Source organism: Mizuhopecten yessoensis, unplaced genomic scaffold (assembly GCF_002113885.1).
Source record: "Mizuhopecten yessoensis strain PY_sf001 unplaced genomic scaffold, ASM211388v2 scaffold11179, whole genome shotgun sequence".
In the NCBI taxonomy this organism is placed as follows: domain Eukaryota; kingdom Metazoa; phylum Mollusca; class Bivalvia; order Pectinida; family Pectinidae; genus Mizuhopecten; species Mizuhopecten yessoensis.
The window spans coordinates 386729-406889 of record NW_018408919.1 but is presented as its reverse complement, the minus strand read 5'-3'; the positions used below and the strand labels follow the sequence as shown (position 1 = coordinate 406889).

General features: G+C 35.8%; 1 protein-coding gene across 4 annotated transcripts in view; it reads right to left on the bottom strand.

The window, feature by feature from the left end:
- LOC110440321 (transmembrane protein 131-like) overlaps window positions 1-20161 on the bottom strand; it is a 68989-nt gene that overhangs the window by 40838 nt on the left and 7990 nt on the right. For all 4 annotated transcript variants that reach the window (XM_021483309.1, XM_021483310.1, XM_021483311.1 and 1 more), the window contains exons 3-4: window positions 18731-18762; window positions 1683-1751 (exon numbers count right to left, since the gene is read on the bottom strand). In XM_021483309.1, the coding sequence (XP_021338984.1) occupies window positions 1683-1751; window positions 18731-18762 (101 nt within the window). The remainder of the gene's footprint in view (window positions 1-1682; window positions 1752-18730; window positions 18763-20161) is intronic.

Genomic DNA, 20161 nt, shown 5'->3' with positions numbered 1-20161 from the left:
CCAGTGCACAGTTCTACAGAAGAAGTCGTTTGTAGCAATATAGCCAAATTGCCCCCTTTTGGCCCCGCCCCTCAGCCCCCTGGGGAGTCAGCCTCACCATTTGTACAATTTTTAATCACCACCACCTAGGGATGCTTCCAGTCAAATATGGTTGATATCCACTTCTTAGTTCCAGAGAAGAAGTCGCTTAAAGCAATATGAGCAAATTGACCCCTTTTGGCCCCACCCCTCAGCCCCCTGGGGGGTCAGCCCCATTATTTGTACAATTTTGAATCCCCACCACCTAGGGATGCTTCCAGTCAAATTTAGTTTAATTCGAACCAGTGGTTAAGAAGAAGAAGTCGTTTAAAGAAATTGTTGACGTACGGACGGACGGACAACGGACGCCACGGTATGGCATAAGCTCACCTTGGTCCTTTAAGGCGGACACAGGTGAGCTAAAAAAAACGTATTTATTAGTAAGTATGTAATAAATATATTTAATCAAGGTTTTTCTGTACATATGATAAACCATTTTATTTACAATTTCTTATAAAATCTGTTCGAAATCAACATTGAAATATCATATATATGGCTGTACATCGATAAGTTTCCTTAGCTATTAATGGGGTTCCCATTGAAAGTCAACTCCTTATACAGTGAAAACCTGCCTTAACCAAACCCTGTTTTATCTGTAAACCTGTCAATCCTGACAGAAAGTTTAGGTCCCAGTGATGTTTGGTTGGCACAGGTTGTATGTTACAAGTAGTGATAACCATAGAGCAAGATCATGATCATCAGCACCCTAGAATAATAGTCTGACAACAGTGCAATATGATGCTTTTGGTGCAGACCACAAATCGTTGTTGTACAAGTGTACCATATGGTCAGACCGACCAGGAGACCAGCTTACTCCTACACACTGTAAACTCCTCCTTGTATTACAAGAGAGTCCATCTGTCGGTCGGCTGGTGTCGGAAACTTCAAGCTAATCTTTGGATCTCCATGCCTATACATATCTTTACAACGCAAATGTTTAAAACAAACCGGTCAAGTTCTCACCAATAAATTGAGCGTCATAGATGATCAAAATGCAAGCCATTTTGGTATGGAAACTTTTCATAGGCGTTCAAATCCACATAATGGCATTCCAGTTATTAACATATGCTATTTTAATTTCTGACGTGTCTTTTTTAAAGATCATTTTAACATCAAAAGATTTTGAATAGGGGATTTTCAAACATTTCCAATAATGGAATAAGCGGTGCAAATACAGGAAATTCCAAAATATAATACAATCTCAACAGGCCATGGATGTCATTGGCTGGTTGACCTGCACAGATGAAAGTGTCTTAGCAGGTATATTTTATATGCCATTTATGATTAAATCTTCTGGTTTCTATAAATAAACAGTTAAAAATCATTATAAATTTGGTATGAAATTCATGTATATCATTTTATTATTTAAGGATTTTTAGTCCAAAATACTGTATCTTTCTGTCGAATGACAAAAGATATCAAAACTATAAATCAATTTGACAACAAGCTACGGTTGCCGTAGCTCTAGCTAGGAAGGTCTTACTTATGGATATCATCCTCATATATAATGTGTTGAACTAAGGGATGGGCCTAAAGATGAGCGTGGGCTTATAACTGGCGAAATGCAGTAGAGAACTATAGAAATATAAATCAACTATACTTACTGTTCTTGAAAATCCAGCCATGGTGGATCTAATCTTATAGATGAACTTTTAAATAAGATATCCTCTGGACTGAAAAGACACAAAAACAAAATGGTCATCAATACAAGAAATACACAACATCAGAGGACCTGCTAACTTAAAACAACACAATGGCAAAGTTATTTTCAATCACCATGCATTTCTCCGCTGTATTTACCTGCAAGGAATTCATGTGAATAGTGTGAAACCCGTTCATCATGTCACAAAAAAAAAATACATTTCAAGATGCATCGACTATTTAATAAATTTAGTGGAATAGTTTAAACTGATTCTGAATAACTTTCCCCAAAACCCTTTCTTACAAATATCTTTTTGAACTGATTCCACCTAAAGTTTAGCAGAAAATTTTATTCTTCCATATTTTTTCTCTTCAAATGTGAAATGTTCAAGAGTAAACAGGATGCTGTACTGTTCCATTACAGCTTTAAAGAATATCACTATTGGGTGGAGGCGGCAAGCCACTAGGGAGCAGCAATTGTGGGGGTATTTGAAGCAGAATCCTGCTTCAAATAGCCCCATTTTCCATTACGGGACACTTGAACACTTGTACATGTGTCCCCACGACCACCTGAAATGACAACTTAAAAAACTCCAGTCTCCAAATTTTAATGACTTAAAGCAATGAATACTGAAATTTATCATTTATGAGGACCCCAAATATTTATCTATGACCCCAATTTTCAATCACAGGGATCATGAACACTGTCGAGGTATTGAATATACATTGCTGTTCCAAAATAAATATATATACGTTTCCTGTAATCAGCGCTCCAGGCACATGTATACATTTCCTGGTAGAAAGATAGGAAGCCATCATCTATATATCTCAGTAATGCTATACCTATATAAGTATAAATGTCTGAAACTTTACTGCGACTCCTAACCTTTTCACCATTGTAGACCATAATGGACTCATCCATATCAATGCATGGTAAAGTCTACTTAAGTAGGGGTGAAAGGGCTTATATATAATATAGTGACATTTATCAAGATAGCGTGATCATGATCAGTACTTGAACATGAAGGAGTTTTCCTAGAAAAGTCCCAAAATCTACAATCGATTAGATAGGATGTGATTATCCAGGCCTGTACCACCCAACAACAACGATACGAGCAAATTATAAGTGGTAAAGGAAATGTAGAAACAAAGGTTTTCAAAGAATCAGTCTATTATTTGTTTTGTTTATGGATTCTTCACAATCTTCTCTAAACAGCTTGTTTTCCCACCTCTACATAAGCTAGATAAACTTGACCCATGTGGGACATCCATGTGAGATATATCCCTTATAATTTAACCAGAGGAACTCCACTTTGAAACCTTTTTCTCCCTCTAAATTCTGATAAGTAAAGGCATAGTATTTAGTTGACAGACTTTCTGGAAAATTGTTAACATTTCAATGCGATTAATGATGTTATTGAATTGTCGTTTTGATCAGCAAAATATCCATTCCCTATTTACGTTTGCAATCGACATAATAAATGCCACACATAAGTTAACAATTATTATTGAAACAAAAGACACATAGTTTGGTTTGGTTAGGGTTTTTCATGTTTTACGTCCTATTAAAACCTTTGGTCATTATACGGAAGTGCCAGGTTTTGGTGGTGAGGAAAAACCACCGACCTACCGCCAGAACCTGGCGCTGCCCCACGTAGGCGTCAAACCAGATCAATGTATGATAGAGTCTACTAAAGTTACCAAGGGGCGAAAGGGTTAAATTTACAAATTCTGTGTTTGATATGTTTGGATGAACAAGGTATTGTGCTTTGAGATTCATTTTTACAATCAGATGCTTTTAACATTTACTCTTGAACAATGCATTTGTTTCAGCATTTATAATATGCTCTATTTCTTTTTCTGTATATTTAATTGACACATTTAACGCAAGTACATTCATTGTAATCATTTTAATCAATTTCTAGTCGTCTGATTTTGTGCACTTTGCTTATGACGTCCCAATTAAAATCAAATCGTCTGAAGAGCCCCAAGATGGGCGAAAGGGCTAGCTAAATGTAGTCTTTGTGTTTTGTTCTACAACCACGGGAAACATTTATATACAAAACTGTCACCTGAGGAAGCATACACATATACAATGGACCACACTGTCAACAATCTTTCCCACTAGTTTTAAGATGTGGGTATGCAATAAGTAGGTCAACTATTTATAGCCCTGGGGACACTTCCCAAGATATACACAACATTTACAAACCTTAGCATTTAAAGTGGGTCACAATGTCAAAAACACATTATAACCATATAATGAAATCTCAGTGACATTAACCATTCAATAAAAACTCAAAGCGACATTTCAACCAGAAAGAGTTAAATTTTAGTGTATATACCAAGATATAACGTTGTTCCCAGCATTTATCCTAGTTTTCCCCCCAGTCTATATCCATAAATCTTGACTATAGGGTACAGCTAACAACAAAACCTGTTTATTGGTGTGTGCAGGCCTAGGCCGGGGTCCTAGGGCAAAGCTGGATGTATGACAAAAATAATGTACAAAATGTCTACATACTTACAAGAGGCAAAATGTATCTATGTTTTTTCATTATACCTTGTCCCTAAGAAGACCCAGAAACCCGCCAAGTAAACTGTTCCAGTGTTATTTTGCACAAACAAAACGGCCCTTTTCAAGGCCAATCTCTTTTCTCAAAAAGTGTCTTTAATCGACCATCCTCTAATTGCTTTTTCAGCTTTTGAAAGTTAAGGCAAAGGTTTAAATACTATTGAAACCAGCAGACAGTTATTAACTATTTTGGCAACCAGGGTATTTAAAACCAGGAAGTTTGGCGAAAAATATGTTACAGGATTTTGGTTGTTTATATACCTATTTACAGGAGTGTAGGATCGGGTAAACAAACAGGGCAGCAGCTATATCTGTTGTAGGCTTGTCCAGGTAAAGCATATAGTCACATGACTGGTTAGCTTGATATCAGGGTTTGTGTTAACCCGTCTCCATGTCCTTTTGAAGCATTCAATTTGAAAAAGACCGAACTTTTATAATAATTCCTTTCAAACTTTTCTCCAAAGGACCCTATTCAATTTGAAAAAGATCCTATTTGTGACAATTCAGAGCTAGCCCTATTGATATGCTAATTTCTATACTGGTCTAGGTATAATGTGCCCCACCATAACGGTTTGTTAGGTTGATATATGTAGTCACACATAATGACTGGTTAGCTTGATACCGTCATCTCGGACCTAGGTATTAAAATCATACAGTAACTATTGGTTAGCTTGAGGTATTCAATCATTTCAGTTCAGCTGTTAAGCTAGCAATGCTTTGCACTGAAGATCAAGCCTCTCCAGATACTACAATCCAAGGTCCATACATTGGTCTAGCAATGGTGTGATAATCCGGCCATCCCCGACACACAAATAACACCTTTGTGTACAGATAGTCACATTTATTATAAACCTTACAGAACTTTTCTTTTTCACCCTTTTCATACAATTTTCATGTGTACTTTCTTTCCATCCTGCTGATCACCTTTTCAATGAAACATTTTCTTTCATTTCCTATCACAACAATTTTCAATTGGGCCCTTAACCCTATCTTCTATCAAAATATTCTGATTTTAAGTACAAGTAAAAGTTACATTAAGCACTTTCTAACAAGATGTCCTGGTTTTCAATAAGGTCCTTTAATTTTACCCTATCACCCCTATGGTTCGTGAATAACCTCAACCATTAATTGATCTGGATGAGTCCATTATGGTCTACAGTGTTGAAAGGGTGAATGTATATCCAGACGGTCGACTTTTACTTTCTTTTTCCTATATCAAGATGATCAGATCATGCATTCTACAACGATGTTACGGTTTACATTATAGGGGTAAACTGAAACATCATACTTAAGATATTATATGTATCTTGACTATCTTGACACAACAGCCCTTATGATACATATCTAGATATTATTTGCATAATAATTCAAATGGGAAAAGAACAAACTAAACAACTTTCCAAGTGCAAGTTGAGTACAAACTGGACTAGCCCAGTCTTTGATATGGTAAGGTTCAAATGTGACTACAGTGTATATAATAGTATTATTGATTAAAAAATTTAGATGGGCATAATGAATTAACACATGATCCCCCTGCTATGCAGAAACAGTGCTATGTTGCACATTTATGAATACAGGTTTTTGTATAAGAATTGCTGTCAAGACAGAAATGAGGAACTTGACACATAAAATGTAACGACGTTGTTTTAACAGTAATCTATTGCATACAAATAGTAACAAATGTATTTGTATAAGGATTAGCATTAGGCGGTAGAAACAAGGAAGATCTAGATGTAAACACTTAACAGCCGGAAACTGTTCCTAGTCCCGTACCAGGATCTAGATAAGCCTTTATCTACTTCAAGCACATGATGCTGCACTCAAAACATGAAAATAAATCCATTTAACAGCCAAACCAGTTTTTCTCAAATTTAAGATGTTAATTTAATGATTTCATAATTTGAAAGGTTTAAAAACTTGAAATGACCTTGGTTGTTTGTACAAGTAAATATGAGTTGGCCAAAGTAATTTCAACAGGTAAATGTGTGATGATCTAGGTTGTTTGTTGGGGAAAGTGCGTGATGACCTACGTCATTTGTACAGGTAAATGTGTGATTACAAAGGTCATTAGCAAAGGTAAACGTGTGATGACCCCTAGGTCGTTTGTAAATGCAGGTTAATATGTGGATTTTGTTTCAGAATCCTTTTTATTTTATATATATTTATATATATATCATTAATTTTCATGCTTTAGTATCGAAGACAGAAATAAAGTCGACACTAAACACGTGATGACCTAGGCCGATCACATTTATTTCTCTCCAGTTCAGGTGATTTTGATGAGTGATACCCATCAATACTGAAGTAAGATTGGCAGACTGATCAATATGCTTGATGGCATTGACAGTATAGTGTCAGTATATCACAGCATCCTCAAGCTACATAGTCCCTCTGGCTACGTGTACGTCCAGACATCACATCATATTACCCTATAAATTGATGTGATAGGCATCTTCGTCATCTATTACAGCTTCTCACTTCAAACATTGATTCCTACACAAACTGTCATTTTTCACACGATCAGTGCACCTTTTCGTGGAGGGGTCCAATTTCAACAATCAATCATCCCTTTTCACACAGCATTTTGTTATTTCTGAATATCTCATTTCTAGGATATTAATTGTATCGTTTTAACTCATATTTCTGAATAATGTCATAAAACCATCATCTCCATTTAAATGTCATTATCACACAGGTAATGGTGTTATGACTTTTGTAAAATAAGGCATTGTGAAGGATTTGCTTTGGTTGTGATGGGGTTTAATTATTCTACATTCATGTCATGATCAACGCAAGTGCAGTGTTACAGACATACTGTCAGCACATGTACATACAGTGTTACAGACACAATGTCAGCACATGTACATACAGCGTTACAGACACAGTGTCAGCGCATGTGTAGTGTTAGACACAGTGTCAGCACATGTACATACAGTGCTACAGACACAATGTCAGCAAATATGTGTTGTGTTACAGACAGTGTCAACACATGTGTAGAGTTACAGACACAGTGTCAGCACATATACATACAGTGTTACAGACGCAATGTCAGCACATGTACATGCAGTGTTGCAGACACAATGTCTGCACATGTACATACAGTGTTGCCGACACAATGTCAGCACATGCACATACAGTGTTACAGACACAATGTCACCACATGTACATACAGTGTTGCAGACACAATGTCACCACATGTACATACAGTGTAACTGACACAATGTCAGCACATGTCCATACAGTGTTACAGACACAGGGTCAGGACATGTACATACAGCGTTACAGACACAGTGTCAGCGCATGTACATACAGTGTTACAGTCACAATGTCAGCACATATGCGTTGTGTTACAGACACAATGTCCGCACATGTACATACAGTGTTGCAGACACAATGTCACCACATGTACATACAGTGTTACAGAGACCATGTCAGCACATGTACATATAGTGTTACAGACACAGTGTAAGCACATGTGTAGTGTTAGACACAATGTCAGCACATATATGTTGTGTTACAGACACAATGTCAGCAAATGTACATACAGTGTTACAGTCACAATGTCAGCACATATGCGTTGTGTTACAGACACAATGTCAGAACATGTACATACAGTGTTGCCGACACAATGTCAGCACATGTCCATACAGTGTTACAGACACAATGTCCGCACATGTACATACAGTGTAACTGACACAATGTCAGCACATGTCCATACAGTGTAACAGATACAATGTCAGCACATGCGTAGTGTTAGACACAGTGTCTGCACATGTACATACAGGGTTACAGAGACAATGCCAGCACATGTACATACAGTGGTACAGACACAGTGTCAGCACATATACATACAGTGTTACAGACACAACGTCAGCACATGTACATACAGGGTTACAGAGACAATGCCAGCACATGTACATACAGCGTTACAGACACAGTGTCAGCGCATGTGTAGTGTTAGACACAATGTCAGCACATGTGCATACAGTGTTAGTGTAGGGGGGGGGGGGGGGGGGGGGGGGGGGGGGGGGGAGATTGAAATAACCATAGAAAATCAGGGATTTCTTATATCAATATATAGGTAATGAACATATACATAGTTAAGTTAAGGTATATTGGGAACAAGACCCATGGTTCATAGTCAGTTGGAAAATTCTAGGAAAATTTAAATATTCAAATGGCATGTTGCTGAACTGTGCAATAGAACACAATTGTATTTGTTTTAACCACTTCAGAATTTTCTAACTATTCTGTAGTCCCATTAAAGGCCACTGAAGAAATCTTGTGGGTTTGTACCTGATGTTTTTATGCATTTCGTACTCGTACGTACATACATTGAAGTCACCACAATTTTGCCAAACTTTACATAAATTGTGGTATTGCTTTGAAAAGGAGGCCGCTCTGAAATTCTGACAACTAGTAAAGCCAGGGTTTCCATTACAGACATGCAGCAAGCCAAAATGACTAGGTCAGTTCTGATTTTGGCCTGTTCAAATCACCTTTTCCTTATATATATATTTATCACACAATGTACTGTGTTATCCAGTGAATATACCCATGTCATATTTGTTAAGTATGAACCCATGTAATATGACCTATCAGCCCTGTGATTGGTTGTAAGTTTCAATTGTTTCAATTGTGACGTCACGTCTAGGACAAGTACATGACATCACAGAGTTATATGCGCTGAGGCTCACTCAATTGACTCGTTTCATAAATCTCATATGAAATGGACACTCATGTGAGATCCTATATATTGGCCAGTTAAAAATTTCATTTTGTCTGTTCAAATAGAAATTGTTAAAAACTGAAAAGCCTTAAAGCCCCAATTATAATGTACTGTGTATAAAAAAACTCATAATCTAGGTACATTTAATTCCATCAATAAAATGTAATTATAAGCGCAATTTATATAATACAGGTACGTGTGTGATTATCTGGTATGTAATGTATTGATATTGTATTCAATTCAAACATTGAAATTCATATCCCCATATACAGATCAGCCTTTCTTTTCTCCTTCACCCATCCATAATACATTATTCATCAGCCATCACAATCCCATTTATAAAGCTACGGCTAGGTACCCAACTTAGTTATTGGAAGGTGGGTTTGAATTTACCTGAAGTAACTGTCGTCACCACGGTGACGATTGCCAATCAATACCTGTCGGTTACCTGTATAAGGGTATGTGGTCAATCTACTACACACACCTGTATATAATGTTCACAGGTAATTAAAACGTAACTTATGTGTCGCAAATACCTGTTTGTTCTCGGATAATTTAAACGTCACTTTACGTGTAAGACATGTCTGTATCTTCACCAGTAATTAAGAAATATCTTTCTGTGTCCAATACACACACCTGTACAATGTTCACAGGTAATCAAAGCATTATTTGACCTGATCAACATACCTGTATATCGCTTTATGCGAGAAATATACCTGCATCATCACTGACTATCAAATCATTACATCATGAGAAAGAATCGTATATCTGACTCAATGAATAGAGAATAGGAACTCATAGAATTATTTCAATGTTCAAGGCGTGTGAATGTGAACTCATGATATTGTTTTGATGTTCATGGCGTGTGAAGTATTTTTAATCAAAATCTTAGGTAAATGGTTAACATAAACATTTAAGTAATGTTTTATAATGCCATTAACTATAAAAATGTGTTTTCATGTTTGTGTCTTTTAAAAATTTTGTAATGAATATTCATTTATTTGTTGGTAACTTTAAACCTTCTTACGAAAGCTATGCAGCTTTTCAGAATTCTCTTTAAAATTGTTTATTAACGGACAACGTAAATTTGGTTTTCTTTTTCGATGGAAAAACACATTAACAGCTCTTAAGAGTCCCTATAGTATATTTAGAACCACTAGGGTCTCCCATTACATCACAGCCTTGATATTGTCAAGGTTACCTACCTTCCAATTTATAAAGATCACCATGTGGAAATGCCTTCAAAATTAACACTGTCACCAACTTTCAATAAATAACAAGCAAACAATAACGTTTGTTTATATTTCAAAGAATATTTCTCTGCACGAGCAGCTACGCAATCACCTAAGTTTTATCTTCAAATTGATTTTGAATAAACAACCTGATTACAAACAATATTAATACCAAGCACACTTATATGTGATTAATGTTCATATTATTTCAAGAAGACATTAGCATAAAATGACCTTTTTTTTTTGCCTTTAGTCTAAGAGCAATACCATACAATACTATTCATGTACAGATACAAAGCACAAGAGAGTATTGTATTTTACAGATGGGCTAAACAAGTTGCAAATTGTACGAATGCAGTCAGCTGCATTAATGCACACACAAACTTGGCATGTGATTGGAATCATTCACAAGGACATTAGACCCTCGTAGGTTGGCTGCAGCCATAAAACGGGTATGAAAAAATAATAAAAAATTGTTCACGTGTGACAATGTTTAAGCTACATGTACCCCGATACACAGTGCGATATAGGGGATACAGTATATAGAGAAGCAGTGGAAATGTATTATGAATGAGCCCCAGGATCAATAGCACACAGGCAAACATATCCAGCACAAGCTACCACTGCCACCATCAGTACGGATCTGGTCTGCAACGTATGCTGGGGCAGTGGAAAGTCGTGTGGCATCGCAACACTGACAGTTCTAGTGTCAGTGTCTCGACTTCACGTCACAGTATCTACGTTATCACATTACCACCAATATCTGACGGACTACTGAGTCGTACAGGAGCCTGCTCCCCAAGGGAGCCAGTCGTGAGGGCGACAGGCGACCGACTGTGGTTCGTCATTATCACCAATCTACACACAATTCCCAACATCCTAACCCAATAAAATGACATAAACAAAGGAATATGCTGTTCACTTCACCCTGCTTTACAAATAACCGTGCCATGCAGAAATATCATAAGGTCAGCAGATTTCAGTCCATACACACAATTATGTGGAGATGGAGGTGCAATGGACCACACCCCGACATATACTCCTCAACACTTTCCCTTATTGTTGATAAACATTACCTACATGCTGGCCAGTTCCGCCAGGGGATAGATTTCTTACCAGTTTTACCAGGGGATTGGTTGGTCCCTCCCTGTATCTGCTTGTAGTAATGTAAGACATTATGTTAGCACCTTTAAGAAAAGTGTTATATATATATTTGCAGTTTAAATGAGGCTGCAAGCGGTAAAATTACTGTTTATAGTTTCTCTTATATTAGTTGAAGTAGGGGGTTGAGGGATATAGCAAATTTCTGGTTGAGTGTATTGCTAAGCAGAAATAGGAAGTACATCCTTAGTTGAAAAACCCAATGTAGGGAGACAGCATCACAATTTCTGCATATTCTAATGTTTAATATTAAACTGATGAATATTGTATGTTGTTTATTGACAGAACAGTGTGTTCTTTCAATTATTTTAATTTTAATTAATTTTACACAATTTCAGCATTTATGAAATTGATATACATTAATGCAATACTAATCTATGTCAGTATCATTTTTATTGACATTATTTTGCAAAATATTGTGTTTCCTTTTTTTTCTTCAAAATTCACTCTTTTTTACATAAATATCCACTTAAAATCCTTAAAATTCTGACAACCTATATTTTTTTGGGGGCAGAAAATTTTCTTTACTTCAAAGCTACAAAATTTGAAGAAATTCTACTGAGAAATGGCGACACAATCCTATTACCTTAACCCCAAAAAACATATTTAATGTAAATAATATAAATGGACAAAAAAGCAATACTGTAACCACAATTTTCGAAATTCTACTGAAAGCCAAATGTACATTTTAATATCATCTGGGATTCAGTCTCATTCTTGATAGTCAGGTAAGTAGAAGATCCACCCATGGCCACTTCTCACATGTTTAATATGGTTATTTCCTTGAGGAAGTTATAGAACCTGCCAAGGGAGTTAGTCTGCAGGGATGTTTTAGTTTTAAGACTAACACATGGCTGATAGAAAACTATCTCACTGACAATTAAACAAGTTGTAATAGATGAATACCCAAACAAGAAAATGTCACAATACTAAAAATTAGACTTTAAAATGTTTAAATAGATACTATTTTCATTTTTTAATTTTGTTGCAAAAAATTTTGGGGAAATTTTTAGAGAAAAACCACCAGAAATATAACCATGGCCATATCTCTGTCAGAGATTTAACACATTATTAGTCATAAATTCTGCATGTATAAGATAAAATGTAGCTTTCTTCTGGCTTGTAACAAGAGAAGGAATATTTTGCACCACATATAGGGCTCTATACTATATCTGACTCATTATTTAAATAACTGATTCACACACATTAATCATCTTTACTTAATCTGTTGACGCAAGAGTTAATGTAGATTTTCAACATATATATATATATATAATCAATTAGCTAATCAACTGAAAATAACTGTGAATCATCTGGTGTATTTAATTATTTTGTAATAAAAAATGTAATGAAAACTGCAACACAGATTTAAGGTTTCAAATTATCATCTGAATCAATTGTGTATGATTATGAGTGAATTAACATGTCTATAATCTTTTACAAGAACATGTGAGATAATATGCCAAGATTTAGAAAAACAGATAAAAGCCTTTATATACTAGGTGTTACAAATAATTAATAAAAATTGAATATCACCTATTAAGGATTCTTGTACCACTGCTAAAAACTGTACCTAATCATTGTATTTTTGTTTCTGGTTTGATTTGAGCTGTAATAAATTATTTCTGAATAAATATAATACCTTGGGTATATATATTTTTTTTTCACAAAACATGTTTAACCACAAAGGAGACAGTCCAGGATTTAGACCAGGATATCTTATCATTATACTGTTGCTTTAACCAACTGAGCTACCTAGTCTGCGATATATAGTACCCCGACTCACTTATAGGCTACATCTATTCTCAAAAGAGGCACGGGAGTCTAGTGGTAGGACGCCGGGCTTGTGACCGAAGGGTTGCGGGTTCGAGACATGGCACGGCATGTGTTGTATCTTTGAGCAAGATACTTTACGCCGCTTGTTCCAGTCTACTCAGCTGTAAATGAGTATGTGGATGGGCAGTGCTAGAATTGTTGAATGCTAGCTCAGCCTAGCTGTGAGTGCCGAAATGGCAGCACCGGCTGTATGCTCCCAAGGGAGTTGAGAAAGATATTGGCTGGTTGCAAAGGCCCTATAACCACGGATAATAATTTGTGGACCTCTTTGAGACAACCTACAAACTATATTGTGATAAAGCGGTATATAAGAACCTCAAATTATTATAACTATTATTAAATGAAAGTAAGGGGAGGTTACTCTATGCACAAAAGCTACAGTGGAGTTCTCTAGTGTTTTGCCTGCAGTGGGACAGGGATCCTTTAACGATAATTAAAAAGTCTGCTATTCTAGCGATCTCAATCTGAAAATCTGTTAACTCATTCACCCCTGAAGACACATTTAAACTCTTCCAATTCAAAGGTTGGAATAGTTCATTATGAAATTTCAGAGGTGAATGAGTTATGTCTCTGTAACGTGACTTGTAATATGAACAGACAATTTCATCAGAAGTCTGGCTCCCAATTGTAAGCTTTATATTTAGCTCCACTGGAATGTAATCGCTATATTTTTGTATACCCTTGCTCTATAAATAGTGACTTACAGCGCAATCAATTCTACAAACACAGTCGGTCTGAGGTGACCATTCTAACGAGTAAACAAGATATTGATGTGGTGTATTGTATATACAGGTGTATCGTGTACACATATACACAAAGGGCTGGTCGTCGCAGGACAAATACGGTGGTAACGACCTAGCAATTAATTATCACGGGTAACAATGGGACAGACACCGATTTAATGTATGCAATCATGTGTTCATAATTCACTGCAATACCGTATTTGATCGCAAATAAGCACCCTCTCGCAAATAAGCCCCTCCCGACTTTGGTTAATGTCCTTGGAATAGGGTGGGTGCATGCAATTAAGCCCCTCCCTAATTTTGTCTCTCTCCCAAAAAAATGTATGTTAATTTTTGTCTCTGGACATAAACAAATAAGCTAACTAGATGCAAAACAACATAAACCCAAGTTAAAATACTACAAATACTTATGTCACTGAATTAGGTACAATAGTAAATAGCATGTAGTGACATGGATATGGTGACCCGTATGCTCTACTGTGATTCTGTATTGGTATTTTTTTTCTAAAGGATTATGTAATTATGTATTCATGAATGAATTAAGGATGAATATTATAACATATGATGTAAACATAAATAAAAATATCAAGATATCTAGATTGCTTAACTTAAACTGTTGGTGAAAGAACACCATACTTTCCTTTTTTAGCCAGTTGTGTATTTTGCAAGTTCTAAGGTAAAACGCAACATTTTTCTTGTACCAAATCTATTATGTATAATCTGAACTGAAGAAGCCAATTATAAATACATTTTAGAGTTATTACAGAGAGGTACAATCATTTTCAAATTGATAATTTTTTTCATATCTAATCTTTCTGTCAATGTCAGTTTGTTTTAAATTGTCATTCTGAAATTTGTATCAATCAGTACACAGTGTCAACAAAGCATGGCTTCCTAGATAAACTTACAAATGTACATCATTTTATGGAAGACTTTTACCCATAAAAACATGTCTCTTGCTTATAATGCTTTCAGCCTGCATGTTTTTGTATGATTTAGACAATGGTTTTGTGTTAATTCAGCCTTGCTGACTCAAATTTCTTAGGCTATTGGACTAGCTAGTATATGGCATGTATATATATGCTCAAATCTTGTAATGGCGCTAGCCAAACACCAGAGAGCCTGATCGTCGAACTATTTAAATATTTTACACCTCTGAATGTTAGTACTGTTTTTAAAAGAGTACTGACTGGTTTATCAATAAGAATTTATACAAAATGGTGTTTGATAAATTGAATTATCCAAATTGATAATAGAAAATCGGTTTAGAAACACCACACCACCATCAACTTGTGGTGAGTGTTATTAAACATTCGGTCTGCAAGTTGTTATTTTTACAACATTAACATCTAGAAATACATGATATGTAGTGTGTCCATAGATCAACACAGTGGTATATCCAAGACGGCCGACATTTGTGAACAGGGGGGATGCTTGCAAATAAGCCCCTTCCCTACTTTTGGTCATTTTTTTTTCACTGGGTGTGGGGGCTTATTTGCGGTCAACTACGGTATTACAAAACTTTTAACATGGCTATATCTGCAGATGTACAGTAACATCAAATTAACAATATGAATAATATCTTTATGCTAAAAATAACTACTACATTGGATTTAAAATTATACATCACATGTTACTTTGTCATATTTGTCATAACATAAGACCGGTACTGATAATGACCAATAATCAAAAATACATTTGGGTTTAGTTAAACACATCGGAGTCATTTTCAGGGCTTGTACCTGCCAAAATGAAAAAAGAATGTGTCATATATAGATACACTTACATGTATTGGTAAATAAAGAACGTCTAAGGAAACAAGAGGCCTAAGAGGTTTGTTTTATGAACCTAGATATTTTAGCAACCAGGGACTAATGGTTAGAAATGTAACTACACCTATGTCTGCAGCAAAAAACAATGGGTTGACAACCTTGACACATAAACAAAATACAATTAACGTAGTTCTTGTGTGCAGAATACAACTGTTGATGATGTTCATCCAATAGGATGAAATATGAATAAATAAAAGGTTGCTAGGTATAGGCCTAAAGAAGCACAGCAGTTATAACCTTCCCACAATGTATAAAAGATGAAAAATATATTGTCTTCTGCAAACAAGAGTCACAACTAGCAATCATTTTTTTTCATTCTGCAGCTGTCTGCTCCCGTTTTGGATAGGATAGATCGCCAAGGTTTGGCATATATATGCTACGACAAGGAAGTGTCAGTGACTCCATTGTAATGAGCCATAGTCAATGGATAGATGTGCTCAGGTAAAATTCCACCTGGACGACTGTGATTGGTTCAAACATCCCCGTGGAACCAACGCCAGCAGACAAATACGGACCATTATTGATTAATCCAACACATTATCACCTTATACCTTATGCATACTTTGGGGAGGGTCCGGATGCTGATACTAGTTCACATCATCATACAATATCCACCATGGTGAGGGTCTACAGGCGTGCGAGTGTATAACAGTTCCTGACAATCTATAGCTGTGGGTATCAATACAGTTCCCAATACATTAAATCTTCCCAGAGACATTTCTAGCACATTATCTGATCTCCGGACATTTAAGTGTGTAGATAATTCATCTTTAACACACAAATAACACATCATTTCTAGCACATTATCAGATTTGTGTTTATGTAGACAAGTCTCCTGTAGCACATCAATAAAATTGTTTACCAATGATCATTTCCAACACATCATCAGATCTTTTTACAGGTGTGAAACACATGTCAATAACTTTTCTTTCCAGGCCAGTTTTAATAAATTGTTTGTTTGCTGGAACCAGACTAAGGATTTTTTAGTTTGGACAAATTAGAGAAAAAAAATACAAGTTTGAAATCAAACCTTTCGTCTGCGTTTTGAATAGGTCGATAAGATATACATTATACACTGTCAAATGTAAACATTTCCAACATTACGATTAAAGCAGAGATATTTAATATAACAGATTGATGACTGATAAAATTTCCGAAATTTGAAAGAGAGAGATAAGATCAATTCTAAATTTGAAATTTCAATGAAATACTTCAGGTATGGTCTTTTTTTCCAGGTTAGTTGAGTTTAAGCACACAATCAAGGTCTCAGGGCTGATGATTACTAAAAGGACATATCGTATCAGATATGTTATCTGAATTTTGTTTTATGGCACGGTCAATTAAATGTTTGTTTTGTACAGATCTGCAACAAGTTATATCAAGCTTCTTTATGTCAATATCATTGAGCCCATATATTATTTTACAGCTTGATAAGAATTCAAAAATCAGACAAAATGAGTCCTATAAGCAAATACAGTTTGACACAACCTTCATTATTTCTGCTCTATTCCTTTAACTCATTCACCCCTGAAATTTCATAATGAGCCTTTCCAACCTTTGAATTGTTCAAGTGTGTCTTCAGGGGTAAATGTGTTAAAGATAGGAATAATCAGGGGGGAAATTGACATTATTTTGTATATAACTGCACTATGCATAAATAGTAGGATTCATATATCAAACTTATACATTTCATGAAGTTAATATCCTACCATTTTCATAATTTCATTTTCCTTATCCAATACACACTTGATTACCTCTTATAAAGCTGTTCAAAAAGATGCCTTCATGAACTTGAAACAAGTAGGTATTGATTTAAAATAGAACATTACTAATGAATTTGATAATTAATTGTTTAACAACCTCACAATAGCTAAGGTCATATGATCAAGGTGTCGACAGACAGTAGAGTCACGCATGGGATACTTCGATTAAAGTGTTATCTCACTGAAATGTCATAAGCTGGGCAGGTTCTGATATCCAGACAGCTGGCGAACCATGGATGCTTACAAAGACACTAGAAATTCCTCAGGTTACGCTCTCTTCATCTTTAGATTTACATGAGAATCACATGGCAGTGCAACGGTAAAATTAACAAACTTTCCAAAGGACAGGAAACAGCCAAGCAATTGTTCAAGTGTTTCTACCAGAAACCAATCATATAGCTAACTGTGTGCCTTCGATTTTGTTTTGACATATTCCAGGGTGCACAGATCTAGAGCAAGTAAATCTTCTGGAACTCTGAAGATGCAAATGTTGCAATGAGAGGCCACAGTTGCTAAGTGGTTAAGTTTCTGACATTCTGCTACCACTAGCCCTCCACCACTGGGTCGGGGGTTCGAGACTTTTGTGTGGCAGTCGCCAGGTACTGGCCGTAGGTCAGTGGTTTTTCTCTGGGAACTCCTGCTTTCCTCCAACACCAAACCCTGGCACGTCCTTAAATGACCAGAGCAGTTAACCCTTTCACCCCTAGGTAACTTTGGTACACTCTACCATACATTGATCTGGATGAGTCCATTATGGTCTACAGTGGTGAAAGGGTTAATAGGAAGTAACACACAAGGGCACAGAATCCACTTTGTCTCTTGCATCCTTGTTCCATTGAGGGAACAGAAGAAAACCTAACGGTTCTGCAGGAGGCACTATATTGGTTGCCTTGTACAATCATGCAGTGGGGATACATGGGGATACATCATGTTAAATCTTAAATTTGAATGTTCAATAAAGCAAACTCACCTGAACAATCAGGAGACTATTATCACTGATTGAACTATTATAATATCAGACTAATTTATTCTGCTGTTTTTAACTGAATTTCCCTTTAAGGTGTGTTGAGCTAAAAAAAGACATTCTCAAAAAAGCACAGGAAATGTGACACAAGTCACAGGTAAAGAAATGACACTTACCTATCATGTTCATGTAAATGACCTGGTTTTACCTGCAATTAGAATTCAAAGACGTTTCAAGAATGTTAGCATTCATCGATAGAACTATCCATTTATATGCAATGTATACAAAGTAATTGTTCAGTTTTCAAATTCAAAGACGTTTTATGAATACCGTCATTCAACGATAGAACTTTCCATTAATATGCATTTGTGGGCAAAGTCACGATTCATTTTTCAAAATCTAATCAACTATCTACAGATTTTTTCCTTACATGTCACATTTTCTGCATATTTGAACATTTGGTGCACAAAATCGTATAAATTTTGATTGATAACTTACTATATTGGACTGAAAGAACCATTATTCCAACATAATTTGCCTCTGAAGCTTTGAAATAGGCGTTTCCTGTTATTGTCCAACTTGAATTTCAATTTTTACAACAAATGATGCATGTGTAATGTTTACAGTACGTTGTTACAGTACGTTGTATCAATATTCAATAATACACTTTAAACACCTACAGAAAGAAGTAATATTGTTTGTGTTCAATTATTTTTCATACTATTTTAGATATAAAACTTATTTTTCAAAACTTAGTGCTTGCAACAAATTCAGTAAATGACACTTAACAGCCATCTTTCATCAAGGGTATCCAACATAACCATTTTAAGATAAACATTAAACTAATGTCATGGCAAAAAGAATTCTAAACTAAAGGCTATTTTCGAATTCTCCTTTATAACTAGGCTAAGAAAAGGGCCATAACTCAGACAAAAAGGGCTACAATGAATTTTCTTTTTCATAAGCATACAATTTAGTTTATAAATGACCACTGAGTTTCGTATTAAGATATTTATCAGGAGATCGAATAGCAGAAATTTCGAAAAACATTTGATGAAAATCAGAAAAGGGCCATAACTCCTAATGAAGTTGTTGCAAGGAACATTTAATCACAAGCATACAACTTCATATGATAATGGTCATAGATACCGAGTTTTATATTAATATATTGGTCAAGAACAAAAATAGCAGTACCTGGGACATTTTTTTATAATCAAAATTAGGAAGGGGCATAACTCTGATAAACAGTCAAAATGAGAAATAACCTTAAGGATCCCCCCTGCCCCACTGCACCCCCTTAACTTCCGTTTAGATATAACTGTAGCACAGTTGGGCTAGGACACGTCTGTTGATCAGGTATCTCATTCAGTTAGAGAGATAGCATAACAATCTGAAGTCCGGGGTCAGAACCCCAGTCTAGCGCGCTGAATTTCTCCCCTCAAAACACGTTTGTTTATTATATTTTGTTTATTTTCATCATAACTGGTTCGCATAAAAGTCCCACAGGTATGGCTTTTCTTGTCAGAAATGTTTTACCAAAGCTATCGTCACCCCCCCCCCCCAAAAAAAAGGTTTCTAACATTTTACAGTTGTTGGCACTGTACAAG